The sequence below is a fragment of the Protomyctophum parallelum genome, assembly GCF_964188405.1.
Source record: "Protomyctophum parallelum genome assembly, chromosome: 19".
Taxonomy (NCBI): Eukaryota; Metazoa; Chordata; class Actinopteri; order Myctophiformes; family Myctophidae; genus Protomyctophum; species Protomyctophum parallelum.
In genome coordinates this window covers 11323905-11345609 of record NC_139717.1, presented here as the reverse complement: position 1 = coordinate 11345609, position 21705 = coordinate 11323905, and the positions used below count along the sequence as shown (strand labels likewise).

The 21705-nt window shown below is 42.1% G+C and overlaps 1 protein-coding gene across 1 annotated transcript in view; it reads right to left on the bottom strand.

The window, feature by feature from the left end:
- Positions 1 to 938: 938 nt before the first annotated feature.
- ppp2r5a (protein phosphatase 2, regulatory subunit B', alpha isoform) overlaps positions 939 to 21705 on the bottom strand; it is an 85071-nt gene continuing 64304 nt past the window's right edge. The window contains exons 5-14 of the mRNA XM_083790159.1: positions 15815 to 15945; positions 13142 to 13201; positions 10715 to 10823; positions 10051 to 10104; positions 9675 to 9725; positions 8782 to 8901; positions 6815 to 6942; positions 5282 to 5383; positions 2360 to 4378; positions 939 to 2299 (exon numbers count right to left, since the gene is read on the bottom strand). Coding sequence (XP_083646285.1) covers positions 4075 to 4378; positions 5282 to 5383; positions 6815 to 6942; positions 8782 to 8901; positions 9675 to 9725; positions 10051 to 10104; positions 10715 to 10823; positions 13142 to 13201; positions 15815 to 15945 — 1059 coding nt within the window. The 3' untranslated portion in view covers positions 939 to 2299; positions 2360 to 4074. The remainder of the gene's footprint in view (positions 2300 to 2359; positions 4379 to 5281; positions 5384 to 6814; positions 6943 to 8781; positions 8902 to 9674; positions 9726 to 10050; positions 10105 to 10714; positions 10824 to 13141; positions 13202 to 15814; positions 15946 to 21705) is intronic.

Sequence of the window (21705 nt, the reverse complement as noted above, 5' to 3'; positions counted from 1 at the left end):
CATAATCATTTAGGCTATGTAGTCCGCCGTATGATGGTGTCGCTTGACGAAAACAGATATTCATTCAAGCCCAATGCCCATGTCATAAAGAACTTGTGCGAATCCCTACTACCATTATTTGAAGCCGTTCTAAAAGAGCACTTCTAGGTTATTGCTTCATTCCCGTTCCAAAGCCTCCAGCTGTGATTTCCTGTTTTTGGCTATAGCCTATAGAAGAGTATATTTGTACGTCTCGAAATGTTGGTGGACGGTGGACCCCATTGTAAACAAGTTTAATACTTTATGGTGTCGTCCACAGTTAACAGTTTTGTATTGTAGTGCTTGAAATGTAGCCTACTGTAATTATCCAATTTGTTTATACATCTTTCAATCAATCAATCAATCGGAACTGGCCTCTGTAAAAAAGTCCAGTCTATCACTAGTATAAATGATAACAATAAAGTTAGACAAATATAGAAAACGTTTACACAAATCTGTAATCATTTAGAAAAAAATGTAATCCTCTTAGCAGACCTTGTATTGAACTGTACTTTCCTGTGCTTTTTTCTGCAAACTATAAAGTAATCAATCAAAAAACAAACACGTTTTCATATGGGCGTCTATGCACAACATCATTACAGTTTCAGATGGGGATACTGTATCAATGAGGGCCCAGGGGCCCTTCACATGCCAATGTTTGCGCACCACTGGGACCACAATGGAAACAAGTCCCCTGGACCTTTGTTTTATCCTTTTAGCGGCAGCCCAATGTCTGACTGTACCTCGCGTGCCGTTTACTTTTCTGTGTAATGAAGTATTCAATCAATTATCACTCAATCATGCTGTAGCAGGTGGCAGGAAAGTTGAAGCACGTTCATCTGGCGCCATCTGTTGACACCCAAAGCACACTACAAGTCCACACGCAGCCATACTGTACATAAAAGACATTGGATGTTACGTTTGGAGTAGAAAGGTAAGGTAGACTTTATTTGATGGCGTTTCAGAGCCTACACATAAAGGTCTGCCGTTACAAAACACAGGTTCCCCACACAGTCATATATGTCACAGAGATTGGAATGGTGTGTAGCGTACTGACAGAAAGACATCAGCATCATCATCATCACACAGCAGACCTAAAGTACAGGGGGGGGGGGGGGGCAGTCCAGTTTAACCACTTGAAGCCTGGCCTTCCCTATGTTAGGCAAAAGGTTTTTGTCTTGGGGGGAGGTTATCAAAACCTTTCAAAAGAATTCCAATCACAATGTCAACAATAGCTGATCTACAAACTCACAATGTGTTGCTGCATCACATGCTATGAGATTGTAGATTGGCTGTTTTTGCTATAAGTCATACAGCAAAATATATAGGCCATAAGTTGTTAAAACCCATATACTATGTCGGCCGGGGGTTCCCCAGGTGTCTATATGGTACAGACCCCCTGCCCCCACCCCCCCCACACCCCCCCCAAAAATAGCATATCTATTCTTATATACATACTCCCGTTTCTCCCTCTACACCACATCGCTAGGCTGAAAATACAGCATACAATCTACAATACAATCTGGCAAAGTAAGCTTGTAGGTCAGGGTCTTCATGTGGTTAAAGAGGGAACACGGCTCAATTAAAGACTTCCTGTGGGGCCAGTCCAATCAATATGACGTTGTCGTCAGGTGGAAACCTTGTCATGTCCAAAAACTTTTACTTTTCAGGAAATGAAAAAACAAAAAACAAAACAAAACCTGTGTTCCCATGGAATGCAGTAATTATTCAGTTAAGCTCTTGTTAATACTTGGTAATATTTATAAAACCCACAGACCACAGGGAGGGACCACTTTCAATTTAACTAAAAAGAAATGGCAATAATAGCTTACTAGTCATTATTTTTTTTACAACTTTTGCCAGGGCATTAATTTACGGAAAATAAACCTCAAAAGCCGAAATACGGAGATACAAGGTTTCTGCCCGACAGCGACAACTTGTGGACATGGACGAGTCAAATATCCGCTCAGCTCTATGACGTCCTCGGACAAAGACCTGGAGGTCTGTCAGCTCTATGACGTCCTCGGACAAAGACCTGGAGGTCTGTCAGCTCTATGACGTCCTCAGAACAAAGACCTGGAGGTCTGTCAGCTCTATGACGTCCTGGGACAAAGACCTGGAGGTCTGTCAGCTCTATGACGTCCTCAGACAAAGACCTGGAGGTCTGAACGCACAAGTAAAGACAAAGGCCATTGTTATCTTTGCTTGACGACATCACAAACGTCATCCACTACAGGAATAACATTCATGCTTACATTGACTGATGGTTGCCTTCAAGATGCTATAGACACACACACAGTCACACACACACACACACACACACACAGTCACACACAGTCACACACACACACACACACACACACACACACACAGTCACACACACACAATTAACCAACACACCACACCCAGCCATATTTAAATTTCACACCTGCACCGTTATTGTCGCTTAAAAAATGTTTGCCATGACAATACTCTTGGGGTGGGGGCCGGGGGAAAAAAATATATGGCTCATTTCTTTGTGTCTGCTTTTATTAATTCTATTCAGCCTGGAAAAATACAATGTATAATATATTTATATAATATATCTGTGCCCATCTCGTCATTAATTTCTCTCTAAACTAAGATAATTTCAATACCTTACTGTAAATAAGTCTTATGGCTGCAAGGTCATGGTTTGTGTTAAAACTAGTCAAGCTTTGTGTCCATCCAGATAAAAAAAAAGAAAGAAAGAAGAAATCGAATAAACCTAAACACCCGAAAGGCTGAAAAATATGTCATGAATATTGACATTCTCTAAAGGAGACTTCCAACCGAGTTTAACCTGCGTCAGAGTCACTAATAAGAATTAAGCCTTATTAATGCTTCATTGCACAGTGGCGTCACACGTAAAAAATAGCCGACATACAGGCTTGTAGGTCGGCTATTTTTAACGTACGATACCGTCAATCCCGCTTTGTCCGTCCATGATTCAGAGCTTCCAATGTCCCGTTCAAGGGGAGAGGGCTGTCAAGCTGAATTTATGCTTTATCGGATGTACGACAGCGTTCGCTCGCCGGAAACAGCCAATCTCACAAGCCTCACAAGTGATGGATGTTTGGCAACAGACAAATTATGAATCAGCCTTTATATACCTCACACCCCCTGCCTATATACAGTACATCATCAATAGACGCGTGTCTATCAAAACGGTCTGGTCCCAGCCACCCGCCCTGTCCTCCAAAAGCTTGCAACCCCCCGCCCCTCTCCCCAAAAAGGTTTGCTTGCACCCGTGTGTTGGCAGCAGTGAGGAGAAAAAAAAAACACATACAAAATAGACATCTTTAAAATAGCAATATAGGTTTCTCTAAGTGCAGCGACAATCAGAAACATAAATTTCAAGTCATTATACCCCCCTCCCCTCGTCTCATATATCACAAAATGAATCAATTCTCAGTTAAGAAACTAAATGTGAAAGGATAAACTTTGATCAGACAAAAACAAAACAAAAAAAGATCAATACACTGCAGCCAGGCTGTACGGTAACATCCAAAAATATATACTTACGTTGAAATATGCTTTCTGCCAAAGAACTGCCGGCATTTTAGTCACTCTAAATAGGTTTATTCTTTTTTTAATATACTGATGAGGTTTAACTTGTGTATTTAACCACCTCCTTAAAGCTACAGTCCGGGACTTATTTTAATGAATGAAACGGTTGATTTTAAACGATCTGTATGGTAGAGTATGTTAACACAATAGAACTAGCACATCTGCAGTGGGTGGAGGTGGTCTCCCTACTCTTCCATTGAGACATGAATAACCCTTGTGTCGGGGTTAGGAACACCGACTGGTCGACAACGTCAATAAAGTTATTTCGAAGCAGACGCCACAAACCGGATTGGACACTAGTTCGGACATCGTTTACAATTACAGTACCTCTCTCTGTCGGGAGAGGTAAAACAGAAAAACCTTGCGGATTGTAGCTCTAAAACGTTGTCCGCTTACGGACAGTTCTTTTTTTGTTTTTGTTTTTTTTCTACTGCGGTGTTTAGGGAATAGAAAAATTCAAGTCCTGTGTCATTTGGCACACGGAGGTTCGCTCTCGCCGGAAGGCGCGGCGGTGGCGTCGGCCTCTGGGTTGTCGTGTTCCACTGCGGCCTCAGGGATGTTGTCGCGGTCCGCGGTGGCCTCACCACCGTCCTGGTCGTGGCTGTGATTGTTGCTACTGGCGGCGGTGGTGGTGTTGTTGTTGTTGTTGTTGTTGTTCTGGGCGTTCTGTAGCAGCCCGTGGCTGTTGTTCTGGATCAGCTCAGCGCTGCCCAGTCGCAGCTCCTCCAGCTTTCTCCACAGCTCCTCCCTCTCCTGCTCCTTCTTCTTCTCCCTAACCAGGAAAAACACACACACACACACGCGCAAAGTTGTGAGCTTGTAGATCAGCAATTTGTTTTGCGGGTCCATTTATTACGCTCTCAGAGTTATGTGGAGTCCTTAGTATTGAACGGTTTAATAGGGGATTCACACTATGGTCCCGGGTGCGCACTCGGGACCACTTGGCAGATGTTGTGGTAGTGTGAATGATGCGTACCGTTCCCGGGAGCGGATCGCCCAACCGTCCCCGGGACCGCATGGGGGGAGGGTCTCTGGACCGTTGAAGTGTATTCAGATACGGATCGTTCCAATGTGAATGCATGCAGTCGACGAGCCAAGCGTCAACAAAAAAAAACACAGCCTCTGCACGATGCGTAACACCAGCGCATTTCTCAACGCCGCCCTTCTCCTGTTGAATCTGCTTATACGCGCAGCACCGCGCTGATCTTATTCTGCGGACTACACGTGGCTCTTGGGCTTTGCTTGGCACAGTTTCCAAAGTAAAACAAAATAATAATAATGCTAAAGTAGAATCCATAGCAAACTAATACACTGGAGCACAGAACTGACTGACACAGTGAATAGCAGGCAGGCTGACAGTGAAGTAGTATAACGGCAAAAAAGCCAAAGAGGCAATGCAATGCAGTGTGTCTGGATTTATTTGAGACAATGTCGCACAGTTGATGGTCAGTGTCCGTGCGCGCTAGCCATCAAGCACACCGTCATCAGGAGGATTAAAGTGTGTTATGCAAGTGTACCCGTGCGCTGTTGAATCTCGGGCAATGTGAATCATGGCCATCGGGGACCAGGCAACCGTATTCGGAAACGGTTCCAATGAAACGGATTCAGTCCGTCTCAGTGTGAATCCCCTATTAGAAGCACTGCTCTAGTGCACGACTGGTCGACATGGACTCACCGTTGCCTGTCTGCTTTGTAAGAGGCGGTGAGCTCGTCAAATAGAGTGCTGTTCATCTCCATCAGTGTCTTCAGCACATTGTAGACCAGTGCGACGATGGTCCTGCAACAACACCACAGACAACATACTTCGACAAACTCAAGGGACCCTTTTTAAACCATTTAGACCTGAGGCCCATTTTGAAAAGGCCTTCTAAAACCTGAGGCAGTTTTAAATGAAAGACACCCTAAAACCCGAAGTCTTTCTGACAAACTTCACAATCGAATTGAATTCAGAATAGTACCGAAAAAGACTACATGGAGACGTGCTTCAGAGATAAAGTCATGCTGCCGCAGCCGTCGGTCTAACCTCTTTCCCTCCCAAACACGAGTTATGTTTTCTATATTTAATTCACCGTATTTGATCACTTTTAAGACAAGGTTTTCCTCAGACACTCTAGGATACGTCACATGTTTGGTTCACGTGACCGGAAAAAATATATCACTGAGGCTGGCTTCTCAGGGCTTCTGGGTAATTGAGGGGCAATGCAAAGTCTATGGAGCGTAATGGCGGCATCCATGTCGCTCTGTTCCCCGTTGTTGTTGTTTTGGACTGTGGAATATTTTTGGACAAACTTTTATGAAAAACCATCACACTATTTTAAGGGGGATTTTCGTGAAATGGAACTACGTTCGCGGCCGGGTGATTCTTCAAAGGTTAGTAAAAAAACTCCAGCAGTGGGCCACCACAATGCTTTTCCAATGGGAGTCACATGGTTTGATCAGACATTTGTGTTTGATTGCTGATTGCTGATGGTGTTCTGCCCCTCCCCCCTCATCAAACAAAAATGATTGGTCAAACCATGCGACTCCCATTGAAAATGAGAGCAGCAATCAAACAGCAATCAGAAATCGCACACGGACTGAACATTTGTACGAAGCCACAGAATGAAAGGTTTTAACAAACTAAAAATCAATGCTGCTGCCAGGAAAGTCCATGATTCACAAGTCAAATCAATGGTTTGCCAGGAAGATCGACTGACAACCACATAATGGTCCACAGTAGCTCTCAAGCTATGATTGCCCGTGTAACTGTCATTGAGACTGCACAACCTAAACACCATTCACTTTCCTTTGCTGTCGGGCTGAAACCTTGTATCTCTCGATGTTTCTTTTTTTCTTAAAAAAAAAAAAGAAGGTAAATTAATGCTATACTTCGTTATACTAACTACAGCTCCCTCCAAGGAACAGCAATGTCTGTGTTCACCTATTAACCTATGTATCTATGTGTCCGCCTATGTGTTAATGAGCACGAGTATGACTATTAGTTTCTCCCAACCTGCACCACATCTATTCACTGAAAATAGCCGATCTCCAACGTTAAGCTGGTAAGAACGACCTACTGTAGGTTTGCGGAATCTTTACCTATGAAGGCAAACCCAGAATAGTTAAGTTGCGCCAGGAGCTTCATGTGATTAAGAATTATCAGCTCAGTTGTGAGTTGTGACACATCATTGTGGCTTGAACTGAAAAGCACCCGGAACGGAATACATACGGATTCCAGTGTTCTTTGGAGATCCTGTAGAGGCTGCCAAACATGATTGGTAGGACCTTGTCGATGTTCTCCTCGATCAGGCTGAGAATATACTCGTTGTTCCAGAAATACAGCGCTCGCTCAGCCACCTGCAGGGTAGGAGAGGTAACAGAATCTTTCTTTATTTCTTTTTCCTTTATTTATTCAGGGAAGACCATTGAGAGCAAGCTCTCACGCTCTGATCGCAGCGTATAAAACACAATGCCGATAATGAAAAACAATAACAAACATTTGAACTACCGGTACAAATGCAAATAAATAAAGTGTTACATGAAACACTATTGTGTCCTCAAGATCAAGAAGCACCGGGGCCTCATTTATCAATGTGATTTACACCCAAACATGGGGGTACGGCGAGATCACAGCAATCTTCGGCATTTATCATTCCAGCGTGACTTTGAACTTTGACGTACGCCACGCCAAAACTCACGTCTGGTCGGTAGCTGTCGTAGGCTTTGTCTGCACCCGTGGCTACACGTCGTAGACACATTGTCTGACCAGTGACGGGCATCTAAACATAATGTATTCACTCCTAAAATGTACTATAAAAACTATAAAACTAAATACATGTGAAAAATATATATGTTGGTAGAGGCATGTCATTTTAAATTGGTAGGATATCTCCAAGTGTACAAGCAATTAAAATTGTGCAATTAAAAACAATATTTACAATGTTACAAGTTAGATGCTTAAGCCATTTAAACAGTGCTTTGCATGAGCGCATAGGAGAGGATTTGGCGAGCGCTGCCTGTGCTGGAATATCTTCATATTCGGAGATCGGTAACACAACCAGCCCACCACACACCATGCCTCCATCATTGTTTAGGCTACGCATATAATCAGTCACTCCATAAACGTTCATATAATTGACAGCCCCAGTCACTGCAGCCATGGCTATCTATCGTGATGTGCACGGACATGACAGGCAACGATGCGAGCGGAGGAAACTCTTGTTTATTGGCTTTCCATCATATAACTCTAAGCTTTCCATACGTTGTTTGGTCGTATTGCGTTTATTCGTGTCGTAAAATCAGGGCATTTTGAGGAGTATTTAAGGCCGTGTTATTTAAATAACGGTCGGTCGCTCAGACCTAATTCACGCTAGGATTGGCATTATAGGATCACTTGATAAATGCCATGTTGAGTTTGTTGACGTGGGCATACGCCAAAACCCACGCTCGAATTTAAGGCAGAGTATACACTATATGTCTCTATGGAGACCAATCACAAAGTCCTGAAGTTTGTACCATTTTGTGTGGAGAAAAATGAATGAAAGCAGTCTTTCCTTTTTCACTGTTCTCACGTGGTATGGTATATCTAATGCGAGTCTGTGAATGTGTTCTATGTCCAGTAACCGTTGGTTCTAAAAGCGACTAAGCCAGGATAGGTACAAAGGAAGCTTACCAAACAAGGCCTTATGAAGAAATAAAATAAACGTTGCTCTCTACGAACTGCGAGAGATTTTTATTTATTTATTTATTTGACAGGGACAGCACTCATTAATCAACATGTCAGTTTTCACATCAATGTAAATGGGCCAGAGTTAGCCAAAGCTAAATTTCATCTGTAGTCCCTGGGCAGGCTCTTAAAAAGTAAAGATAAATGGCCAAAATGGATAGATGGCCAACCCACTTGTCATATGACATATAATACAATGATGGGTGCGATAACGACCATCCCCAGTATACAAGTCTATATAGTCTGCTATTTTCTTTTATGACATGCTAAGAATAGGGACAATTTAGGGTTCATATGGTTAATATGAGTACACATCAGATCAACCCAGCTGAAAACTGAGATTCATTCATAATTTCACCACGTAAATATACAATGACAAAATAGTTGTACTCTTACAGTACACAAGATGCAAGTGTGTGTGTGTCTGTGTGTGTGTGTGTGTGTGTGATGTGTGCAAGCTCCAAGCATACCTGGAAGTGGGGATTGGCCACGCATCTAGAGATTTGCTTGAACAACGGCTCCTCAATTTTCTTGAACTGTGTGGGCTCAATGACGTCCAAAATCTCCTCTATTTCCCCCAGATACATCACCTGGACAAGAGACCGACCGTGTGAAAACCAGTGGTTCTCAAACCCGTTTCATTTCAAGGTCCCCCTCATTACCCAGAGAGTGGAACAAAAGGATTGGTTGGTCCATTTGTTCCACTCTCAAGAGTTGCAGACCCTTAAGGGTCCATTTGGAACCCCGTCAACGAACCCTGAGGGTCCCTGGACCCCACTTTGAAAACTAAAAATAACAACAGAGCGATGACAGTAATCATTCTAATTACATTCTATTGGAAAAGGGCAGGCATTGGTAGGGATATCCCTCACATAGCATTTGTTCAGGTGTTCTTATCGATTATGAGAAGAATAACATCTGTTAATGCTACAATCTATCTGTTTTTATCTCCTCTCCCGACAGAGAGAGGTAACAGCTACAATGACCGAACAACAACAAAGATGGCGGCGCGTCTAGTGTCGAATTGGATACGCCATGTACTTCAAATAACATTATTGATATTGTCAACCAGTAGGTGCACTACGTGATACCAGTGTCTAGATGTCTCAATGGAAGGGTAGAGAGACCACCTCTACGCACTTCAGATGTGCTAGTTGTATTGAATTAACATACCATACAGATGTATTTTATATTGTATTAACATACTCTACTATACAGATGAACTTTATATTGTATCAACATACTCTACCATACAAATTAACTTCCTATTGTACTAACTACTCAACCATAGAGACAATAATAACATTTGATTCATTTAAAATGACCAGATTGTAGATTTCATATCATAGTGACAATACTGTACCTCCTTCTGGCTGCAGGTTTTAGGCCAAAACTTCAACAGTCCACGGATTACCTGCAGATAACAGAGAGGAACATAATAAATATAATAAATAACAATCATCATATTATGGCTTTTTTTTGGTCTTCTTTTGAAACCAAAACGCCTGGGTCCACGAGGCTACTTCTCCACTAGTGTAGTGTAGTTTTTTTTTTTTTTTGACGGAATTGTCAATATATTTATTCTTAGTTTTAGTCATCAAAGCTTAGTTTTTGTCAGTGAAAAGAAAGGTAGTAAGCGAACATTTTTCATCACAGTTTTTAGTCTATGAAATCAACACTGTATCGCATGCATTCCATCACCAATAATAGGCATTCTAAGAAGAACAAACAAGACGAACCGGTTCAGTGAGTGTGGGGTCCTTCTCCAGGAACTGGACAACACAGTAGGCCAGCTGAACAACAGAAAACAAAGTTAGAACCTGTATGAACAGTATGAAGGTCGTTTCACTTCACCGCCACTAGATGTCACTGTAGCAGTATAGTACAAAACATGGCTTATTATGTTATGTGCTTAAATCAGAAAAATCGATTCTGTCAATTATAAAGATTCAACTATAACCTTTTCACATCAATTTGTTAATTTCCCGAAAAAAACATACTTCTTATTTATTCGATTAATCTGTAGCAAGTAAAGTAATCGACAGAATAAATGCGATTAACAATTGAATGTTTTCTTTTCCAGTTGACTTTTAGACCTACAGACAAACAGAAACTGCACGGGATAGATATTAGATACACGCCAAATAACTTCAATATACAAATAAATGTATTCCAATAATCAAAACAAATAATGTACTATGGCCAAAATAGGCCATATTTAATCATTTTACAGTATATTCACAATTTGCTCAAAACAAAAATGACAAACTAGAGGAAACAAAAAAAGAGTGAATGAACATTTTTCAACACGGAAACAACTGTGTCAATTATGCAACACAATGAGTGATTATCTGTAATACTTGTGATTTAAGGTGATCATGTAGTGATGTTGCCAGGTCCTACCTGAGCATGGAACAGGGACAGTCCTTTAGCAGTGTGCATGGGGATGAGCACCTTCATCAGGAACTGCTTGTGCTCCGCCTTCAGGGGCAACGCGAAGCCATTGATGATACTGTGGTGCACACAGACACAATGACACCATGTTATTACATGTTATGAAGCCATTGATGATACTGTGGCGCACACAGAGACAATGACACCATGTTATTACATGTTATGAAGCCATTGATGATACTGTGGTGCACACAGACACAATGACACCATGTTATTACATGTTATGAAGCCATTGATGATACTGTGGTGCACACAGACACAATGACACCATGTTATTACATGTTATGAAGCCATTGATGATACTGTGGTGCACACAGACACAATGACACCATGTTATTACATGTTATGAAGCCATTGATGATACTGTGGTGCACACAGACACAATGACACCATGTTATTACATGTTATGAAGCCATTGATGATACTGTGGCGCACACAGACACAATGACACCATGTTATTACATGTTATGAAGCCATTGATGATACTGTGGCGCACACAGACACAATGACACCATGTTATTACATGTTATGAAGCCATTGATGATACTGTGGCGCACACAGACACAATGACACCATGTTATTACATGTTATGAAGCCATTGATGATACTGTGGCGCACACAGACACAATGACACCATGTTATTACATGTTATGAAGCCATTGATGATACTGTGGCGCACACAGACACAATGACACCATGTTATTACATGTTATGAAGCCATTGATGATACTGTGGTGCACACAGACCAGTGTTGTTTTTGGCAGCAAATTTCGATTTTAGTTTAGTCATAGTCTTTGGACTGAAACTTCATTTAGTTTTGGTCACATTTTAGTCACCTGGAAATGTCTTAGTGTTAAGTCTAGTTTTAGTCGACTAAATGTCATAAGATTTTAGTCGACTAAATCTACAGGTGATTTAGTCGACTAAAATGTGTTTTGGTGGGCCTTGATGCCGTCGTAATGAGTGTTTTGACACTTGCTGAAAATAGCTGATCTACAAGCTTGTAGATCAGCTATTTTCAGCATGCAACCAAGAGTAAAATGACTTATAGTGGATCTCTTGTCCACTAGTCCCTTCCTAACATTTTAGTCTAGTTTTTATTTGTCGACGAAATTGTCAGTATATTTAGTCTTAGTTTTAGTCATCATAGCTTAGTTTTCATTTAGTTTCCATTCGTTTTTGTCAGTGGAAAAAGGTAGTCGACGAACATTTTTCATCTTAGTTTTAGTCGACGAAAACAACACTGACAATGACACAATGACACCATGTTATTACCGTATGCAGCTTGACTTGAATTTAGATGGGACAAATTAACATTATTGAGGCCGATTCTACAAATGCCTTCAAAAATCAGTAGTCACAGATTGGAGATTTTTCCACTTAAAAAAAAGAAGAAAATAAATAGCAGATATACCAGCTCTCTTTTCCCAGATTGCCTTTTTAGCTTTATTCATTCAACGGCCCATAACTTAAGAACCGATGATTGCGGTTACAACATTTCCACGTGAAAGAAAAGACGTCCATCCGTCACAACACGCGTATTTAAAAAGAACAAACTTAAATACATCATTTAAAGTCAAAGTCCTATAGGGTCCAAATGTACCCTTACAGGTCTGTGACTCTGAAAGTGTAAAAATTGAACTAAATGGACCCTTATGGGTCCACTTGGTTCCATTAATACACATTTAAGCGTTATGGGAGTCTGTTTGAGACTTTATACCAGCGGGTATGAAAGGCTTGTGAACTAGGTTTATGCTGCGTGACTGGACGTGGTCAGGTGACCGACGTGGTTGTGCTCACGTGACCATGTTTTCCCTGCGGCTCCTCTCCACTGCTCCTACATTACATTACCACTCTGTGTAGCCTTTTTGGGACATGCTTTGTGATCGGGGTACTGATATTGATGTTTGTGTAATGGGATTATGTTGTCCATACCGTAAACACCTGATGAGAGAATGCGAATGAGTTTGACCGGTTTCAATGTTTATTCTGACACTATGGGTGACTCATTTCATTGATTGCTACTGGTTTATTGAGAATTGTTGATTTCAAATGCTTTTTTTAATTGGCTCATCATCATGCCCCAGGTGTGTTCTATGTTTGCGGTCTTTGTCAAGTATCTCACATCACCTACAATGTCGAAACGTTGTTCAATCTTTTCCTGCTGCTGAATAAAAACACTTTTCATTGTACAGTAGATGATGCGAGTCCTGCCCACTTTTTCCTATATGACATCTCCAATGATATGCCCATTTTCTTTGTACCTCGTGTAGGTGGAAACGATGCGAGTTGCGTCTAATAAGGTTTGGGAGCGGTATGAAGACGGCGTGCAGATATATATATATGTTTCTCTACTATACATGTTAGTGCACTGACCTTCCCAGGATCTCCAGCAGCTCAGCCACACCGTTGAAGTGATCCGTCTCATAGATGAACCTGCAAGACCCCACACACACACACACACACACACACACACACACACACACACACACACACACACACACACACACACACACACACACACACACACACACACACACACACACACACACACACACACACACACACACACACACACACACACACGAGATGGGGTTATGTCTTGGCATGACACAGTTTGAGAACCACTGTTCTATGAGCCACCCATGTTCAACTGGCCGGGTGGTACAGTAGGTCGGTACCCATTGGAAGCAGCAGCGCTTGGCAACTGTGGCACTATTTTTAACCCCCGACAGCAGATGGCCAAAGTGGAAACATCCGTTCGGTGCCACTTTGCCTGTTGGACGCGACGTCGAGTGCCCCCTGTTATTTGCGCCAGCCAGCGTTGAATCCTGCTGTATCACAGCAACCAGGGTGACAACGATCAAACACGTCCCCGTCGATGATGTGAGGAGGACCGGAGTGTTTGCTCTTGAGTTACGTTGCGTCTGTTGTTGCAGCTTTAGGGTCGTCTGTCTGTACAGAGAGGAATGAGTTCTCTGGCTCAACTCATCTCAGACCTCCTCCCTCCCATGGTTCATGGGAGGGAAGCAAATAAGCAATGTCTGTCACGGCACTATAGAGCAATGGTTCAATGTCTGTCACGGCACTATAGAGCAATGGTTCAATGTCTGTCACGGCACTATAGAGCAATGGTTCAATGTCTGTCACGGCACTATAGAGCAATGGTTCAATGTCTGTCACGGCACTATAGAGCAATGGTTCAATGTCTGTCACGGCACTATAGAGCAATGGTTCAATGTCTGTCACGGCACTATAGAGCAATGGTTCAATGTCTGTCACGGCACTATAGAGCAATGGTTCAATGTCTGTCACAGCACTATAGAGCAATGGTTCAATGTCTGTCACGGCACTATAGAGCAATGGTTCAATGTCTGTCACGGCACTATAGAGCAATGATTCAATGTCTGTCACGGCACTATAGAGCAATGGTTCAATGTCTGTCACGGCACTATAGAGCAATGGTTCAATGTCTGTCACGGCACTATAGAGCAATGGTTCAATGTCTGTCACGGCACTATAGAGCAATGGTTCAATGTCTGTCACGGCACTATAGAGCAATGGTTCAATGTCTGTCACGGCACTATAGAGCAATGATGCAATGTCTGTCACTGCACTATAGAGCAATGGTTCAATGTCTGTCACGGCACTATAGAGCAATGGTTCAATGTCTGTCACGGCACTATAGAGCAATGGTTCAATGTCTGTCACGGCACTATAGAGCAATGGTTCAATGTCTGTCACGGCACTATAGAGCAATGGTTCAATGTCTGTCACGGCACTATAGAGCAATGGTTCAATGTCTGTCACGGCACTATAGAGCAATGGTTCAATGTCTGTCACGGCACTATAGAGCAATGGTTCAATGTCTGTCACGGCACTATAGAGCAATGGTTCAATGTCTGTCACGGCACTATAGAGCAATGGTTCAATGTCTGTCACGGCACTATAGAGCAATGGTTCAATGTCTGTCACGGCACTATAGAGCAATGATTCAATGTCTGTCACGGCACTATAGAGCAATGGTTCAATGTCTGTCACGGCACTATAGAGCAATGGTTCAATGTCTGTCACGGCACTATAGAGCAATGGTTCAATGTCTGTCACGGCACTATAGAGCAATGATTCAATGTCTGTCACGGCACTATAGAGCAATGGTTCAATGTCTGTCACGGCTCTATAGAGCAATGGTTCAATGTCTGTCACGGCACTATAGAGCAATGGTTCAATGTCTGTCACGGCACTATAGAGCAATGATTCAATGTCTGTCACGGCACTATAGAGCAATGGTTCAATGTCTGTCACGGCACTATAGAGCAATGATTCAATGTCTGTCACGGCACTATAGAGCAATGGTTCGCAAAGCTTTTCATGTCGAGGACCCCTGAATTGATATGCATTTGGCCGCAGACCCATCTGACAAGGTTGGGCCAGGGAAACCCAGGAAGAGAAGATTTATGTAATAAGCATTATCAATATTATAAAACAATTTCCAAACATGTTTTTTATATTTTTCAAAAAGAATAATACATAAAAAATATGTTCCACCGTAGAAGTGAGCTTGTTTCACGGTGGAAGTGAGCTCGTTTCCTTCAGGGTTCCTTAAAGGGTTAGTTCAGACTTTTGGTATTAAAGCTGTAGGAAATTCTTGCCATTAATATAGTGGTTGTAAAGGTATTCATTGATTGCCTGAGTCCCGTGGTGGGAGTTCTGGTCTGGTTTTGGTGAATATTAAGTAGTTTGGTGGGGTGCACTGTGGGCCACTCGTTAAAAATAAATGAATCCACAAAACTACCGTCATTGTCTCCACCAGGCCGAAGGCATGGGGAGATAGTATGTTTTGCACTCCGTTTGTGTGTGTGGGTCCGTCCGTCCGCCCGTTGTATTGTTGACCTATTTGTACCAAATAGAGCAACTTTCGTTCAACTTTGACCCCTCTGTCACATGGAACTATGGTTTTATGGCGTAGTGATACTGGACAGGGAGGAGGACTTCTATGGAATCCAAATGACTGAAATCATGCAAACCCCATGCATTTATCTCTCTCACCGCAAGAAGATGTTGTTGATCTGCTTCCGGATGAAGGCTCGCAGACCCAGGAACTTCCCGTAGATCCGATGCAAGATGGTCTTGAGGAAGTCCCTCTCCCTGGGGTCCTCGCTGTCGAACAGCTCCAGCAGCTGAAAGACACACATCACAGAACATCCACAGACAACCATTATTACACACCCATCACAGAACATCCACAGGTCTTCAATTACATCCGCACACAGCGCGCGCAGCTATCCGATCAGACGCACCGCAAGAATCGCTCACAGTTACACAACAAATGTTTTCCACATACAAAACTAAACTACTGTCCCTACTGTCGAAAATGTGGTCCTACGTGCATTAACGTTGGTCCGGCTGGCATCGTTTTGTCCAGCGCGAAACAATGTGGCTGTGCCCGTACCAAAATAAATGTGATGCAAAATGTACTTTTGCATCGCGTATGGAAAGCGACTGAAAAAGACCACGGATATAATTAAACTAAGCCATGGTTCCCCTGTGCACAGCAGATATAACACACTTACTCCAGGTACAAACTAAAAATAGACTGAAGCTTTTCTAAACCACGCCCCGTTTTCATGGCTATGTAGGCTATTATTGCATTTTCTATGAATTAACTATATTCTACAGTTTAACCCAGTGATTCTCAACATCAAAAAATATTCCTTTTGTCAACACAGGACTCTAGCTGGACCCCAAAGTAATTCAACTACATCTCGGCCTGGGGCCCATGACCCATATTTTTGCTACCCATTTTGATGGCTCCGGGTAGAAGACAGAGTGAAGCAATTTAAATTGGTATTGACATCTAAAATTGTAAATGCAGCTTTGCCCTCTATGCCCCCTGTACCTGCATACCTAAAAAGTGACACCCACAGCCACAATACTAGAGGAAGTGAGAACAACGATCTGGTACCACCCACTTTTAAAACAAACATGGGTAGATACTGCTTCTACAGGACTGCCACCCTGACCCCTACCCTCAAAGAAATGCCTTTAAAACAGGCCTGGAAATCCACCTTTCAGCAGGCCAAAGGTCATAGTCAAGTGTGACCTCTTCATGAACCAATTCCTTTTTTCTCCGTACCTGTACCAGTCTTTTAAAGAAAAAACATTGTGATGATTCGAATTTTGTCGTAAATCTTCACGTCATGACTATGAATACCCAGGACCTGAATGGAAACAAGACCGCAAGGACTTTTTCAGTGATATCCTATTAGACTAAGTGTTTGACTGTACGGTTTACATTTCTGAATTATAAAGTATTCAGTCAATCAATCAATGCAACTGTTACTTATTCTGTAATTAGATTTGAATAAGCCATAACTTGACATAAGCGTAATGTACACAGTGCACTCATTATGCTGCTCAAGAGTTGTTCAAGTTGCGCTCGGAAGTTTGGAGTGTTTGTTCAGACCGATTAAAATGTTGAGGAAACATTGTCTGGAACAAAACAAAACAAAAAAATAGTATCTATTGGTATAAATAGACCCCCCTGAAGACAGCAACCAGCTCGCCTCGCTGCATGGTTGTCATCTGAACAAATTGGCATAAATAAATAACAGCACCACATCTTACCAGCAGCAGGCAGGCCCACGTTATGTAACTGACTCATCGCGTAAAGCCTAAAGGCAGCGTATCGTATATAGATTTATACCCGTGGCATAGGAATGGCTATTTTCAGCTGTGTGTGATGAGTCATTAGTGCATGGTTGCTTAGCGCAGCCCGAGCGGTTGAGGAAAGACTGTCACTGACACACATCTGCTATCTGTGAGGCAGCTTGGCCTTCTCCGCAGGCTTCACAGTCAGCGCACAGAGCCCTGCGGCGCCTTCAGTGGTGGATAAAGGTACTCAGAATTATTTACTTAACCCATTCTGACCTGAGATCAGATTCTAAAAATGTCTATTACATCCTGACAGTTTAATTATTAACCCATTCTGACCTGAGATCAGATTCTAAGTGTCTTCGATTTTTCAAAAATAGCAGACCTACAAGCTCGTATCGCGCCACTCGGTGGCGCGATATGAGCTTGTAGATCTGCTATTTTTCAATAGATAAAGCATAACATGATGCCGACACCAAAATGGGTGCCCGGTCAGAATGGGTTAACCCATTTTGACCTGAGATCAGATTCTAAAAATGTCTTATACATCCCGACAGTTTTCTGAAAAAGCTATGTTTCTATGTCGTTCTTCGACTTTTCAAAAATAGCAGACCTACAAGCTCGTAGCGCGCCACTCGGTGGCGCACTACGAGCTTGTAGATCTGCTATTTTTCAATAGCTAGAGCATAACATAATGCTAACACCAAAAAGGGTTCCCGCCCAGAAGTAAGAGTATCAATTCAATACTGCAATACTAGAAATATTCTGGCATACATCTGATGAAAATCTAACCATCCTACTGTATCTCAAAATATTCGAATATTTTATTAGACCACTAAAAGACATATTTATAATACAGAAATGTCAACCATCCGAAAAGTATGTTAATTTACAGTATGCACTAGATACGTGGTCTGGCCTACTATTAACCCATTCTGACCGGGCACCCATTTTGGTGTTGGCATCATGTTATGCTTTAGCTATTGAAAAATAGCAGATCTACAAGCTCATATCGCGCCACCGAGTGGCGCGATACGAGCTTGTAGGTCTGCTATTTTTGAAAAATCGAAGACACTTTTAGAATCTGATCTCAGGTCAGAATGGGTTAATAATGAAACTGTCAGGATGTAATAGACATTTTTAGAATCTGATCTCAGGTCAGAATGGGTTAATCAATGCGGCGTGGCATGGAGGTGATAAGCCTGTGGTGTTGTTGAGGTGTTATGGAAGCCCAGATTTGCTTTGATAGCAGCTTTAAACTAATTTGTATTGTTGAATCTACAGTATAGTGTCTCACACCTTCCTCTTGACAATAAAACATACATTCTCTGTAGGGTTCAGGTCAGGCCAGTTGACTGGTCTGTTACTTAAGTAATACCATGGTATTGGTCAGTACACCAATTACTAGTAGTTTTGGCACTGTGGGCAGGTGCCAACTGCTGCTAGAAAAGGAAATCAGTATATCCATAAAGCTTGTCAACATACGGAAGCACACACGACACACACCGTGCTGTAAAATATCCTAATAGATGGTTGTGTTGACTCTGCACTTGATAAATGACAGTGATGATTTGTTACTATGTTATCTGCATGGTGTTGGCCCACTGACAGTGAAAACCTCACACTGGAGTCGCCACAGTTGATATATTAGCCGTTATATGATTTAAATCTTGGTTTTGGGGGTCCACTTGAAATACTGTAAAATAGTTTAACTGAACAAGCATGCACATTAGAAACTATGTTTGATGACATAATCAGTCACACCTGGCTATGAAGAAGCACTCTGTCAGAGTTATTGAATTCGAATGCTTGAAGTAAGGATCAATATTTAATCACAGCATCCCTCTGTGCTGGGAAATTACAGACCAATTTCTGACCTTTCTGGGCACGGTCCTAGAAAAGAACATCTTTCATCAGTCGGATGCGATTCTACAGAACAATAAGGTGCATAACCAATTCCAATCTGGCTTCAAGAAAGGTCACAGCACTGAATCTGTCCGTTCTCCTAATCCTTGATTTAATGACTGCATTCGAGACAATTGATCATTCAGTACTGGATAGGTTTGTCAAGCACGGCCTTGTTTTGGTTTTCCTCCTACCTAACAGGCAGAAGCTACTTTGTCAATGTAGCACGACATCTGCTCTGGTATTCCACATGGCTCAACTCTTGGTCCTTTATTGTTCTGCCGCTGGGAGATTTCCATTTTATGTTGACAATACGTTATATCTTTCCGTAGCTCCAGACAATCCCTGTGCTCTTTACCTGTTGTTGACCCGTCTCTCCAGCATCAAATGGTGGATGAGTGAGAAGAGAACCTTCTCAAACTAGATGAGGATAAGACAGAGGTTCTCATAATTGGCTCTAGTGAACAGAGAATCAATAATAAATACTTGGTAACCTGACTCTGTAGATGGTAACACTATAGTTGGATTTCAATTGACGAGATATCTCATCAATGGCAGTGGATGCGTTAAAATGACCTGGATTACTGTACATCAACACCACAGCACTAATTGGGAGACAAGAGCTCAGTCTGAACATGGATTCTCTTCTCAAGCCAAACAGCCTGCTATTTCTAAACCCTCCCGACGCCCACTGTGACTGCGGTGTCCTGGGAAACATCAGGTTTTGTTTTTAAAGGCTCATCTTTTGCTGCAACCAAAAGACAAGCCTGGTAGTTGACCCATTTTAACTACTTAAAGCCGTTGCTGTTGGGCACGCTTATCTCCATATTCAATTTATTTTGTGTGTTATTTTGTTACAAATGAGGTTTCCACCCGACAGACAATATACTCTGTTGACTGGGGTCCCCCAGGGGTCTGTCTTTTTCCCCCTTACACACCAAAAATAGCCATGCTAACGTAGATCGTCTATTTTTGTCAAATGCGTGGCTGATGTCATGACATGCCCTGAAAAGGGATGCTAGGATTCATGGGTTGATACTAGATCAGATGAGAGCCAAGAATACATTTACATTCATTAAGATTTCCTACAAAAACACCTGACATTATGAACTATGATGACACACCTACACAACTAGAGTGATTTTACATAAGTGTGTGTGTGTGTGTGTGTTTCATTGGTCCGTCTCAATCTGTGATGTGAGAATCAAGGTGAACAGAGTCCTCCACATTTAGCACAAGATGCAGAATCATGTTTGTGTGTGTGTGTGTGTGTATGTATGTGTGTAAACGTATGTTTTCTCATGCCAATAAAGCCCTTTGAATCAAAGTGTGAGTGTGTGTGTGTGTGTGTATGACGTGCGTGCAACTGTGCATGTGTCACTGTCATATCATGTGCATTTTCTGTGTGTAGCCGACACCACTGGCTGACACATGGACCTATAATGGCGGTATGCTGATTGACAAGCCTTAGGGAGGAATGACTATACTGCACCAGCAAGGTAAACAGGCTGTGCAATGCACCAGGATGTCACTCACCACCTCTGGCACTTCCTCTAACCCCCCCCCCCCCCACCACCACACCCAGGACCCCCCACCAAGGTGCTAACAACCTCATCTATGCTCTTCCTTTCACAGTGCCGTTTATGAATAAAGCCCTGCAATAGAGAGACATCGACATTCATGTCCACAATTGTCCACTTATGACTATAAGTATATGTTCGTCGACTACCATTTTTTCTCCCTCCACTGACAAAAACCAAATTAAACTAGATGAAAACGAATGACTAAAACTATGACTAAATAAATATTGCATTTTTTTTACCACAAAAGTCTTAAAAAAGTTAATTATTTGGAATATTGTTGAAACATTTTAACAACAAAACTCTTGTATGGGGTAGGTCCCTGCCACAACATATTTTCAGATTGGTGTCTGCAAAAGTATAATAACTGCACAGGGTTAAATCTCAATAACAAAAAGGACAGTAATTAAATGATGATGAAGTAATCAAGTTATGACAGGAGATAGGAGCCGCAAACCGGTTTCAGACAAAGGATTTGCTTTATTTATTATTTCAGCTTAGCGACAATGTTTTCATCTCAACAGATCTTCATCAGGTCAGTATAGTCAGTATAAATATATCACTATACTGACCCGATTAAGATCCGTTGAGATCGAAACGTTGTCGCTAAGCTGAAATAAAGGAAATCCTTTGCCTGAAACCGGTGTGCGGGTCTCCTTTCCTATATTGCCTTATTGGCCTAGCACCCACCGTTGTATAAATAGGTATGCTCTGAAGTAATCAAGTTAACCATGTTGTTAACAATGTAGTGGTAAACTACCCAGCAGCACAACATCTGAATGAAAACGTGTCCAGCGGACA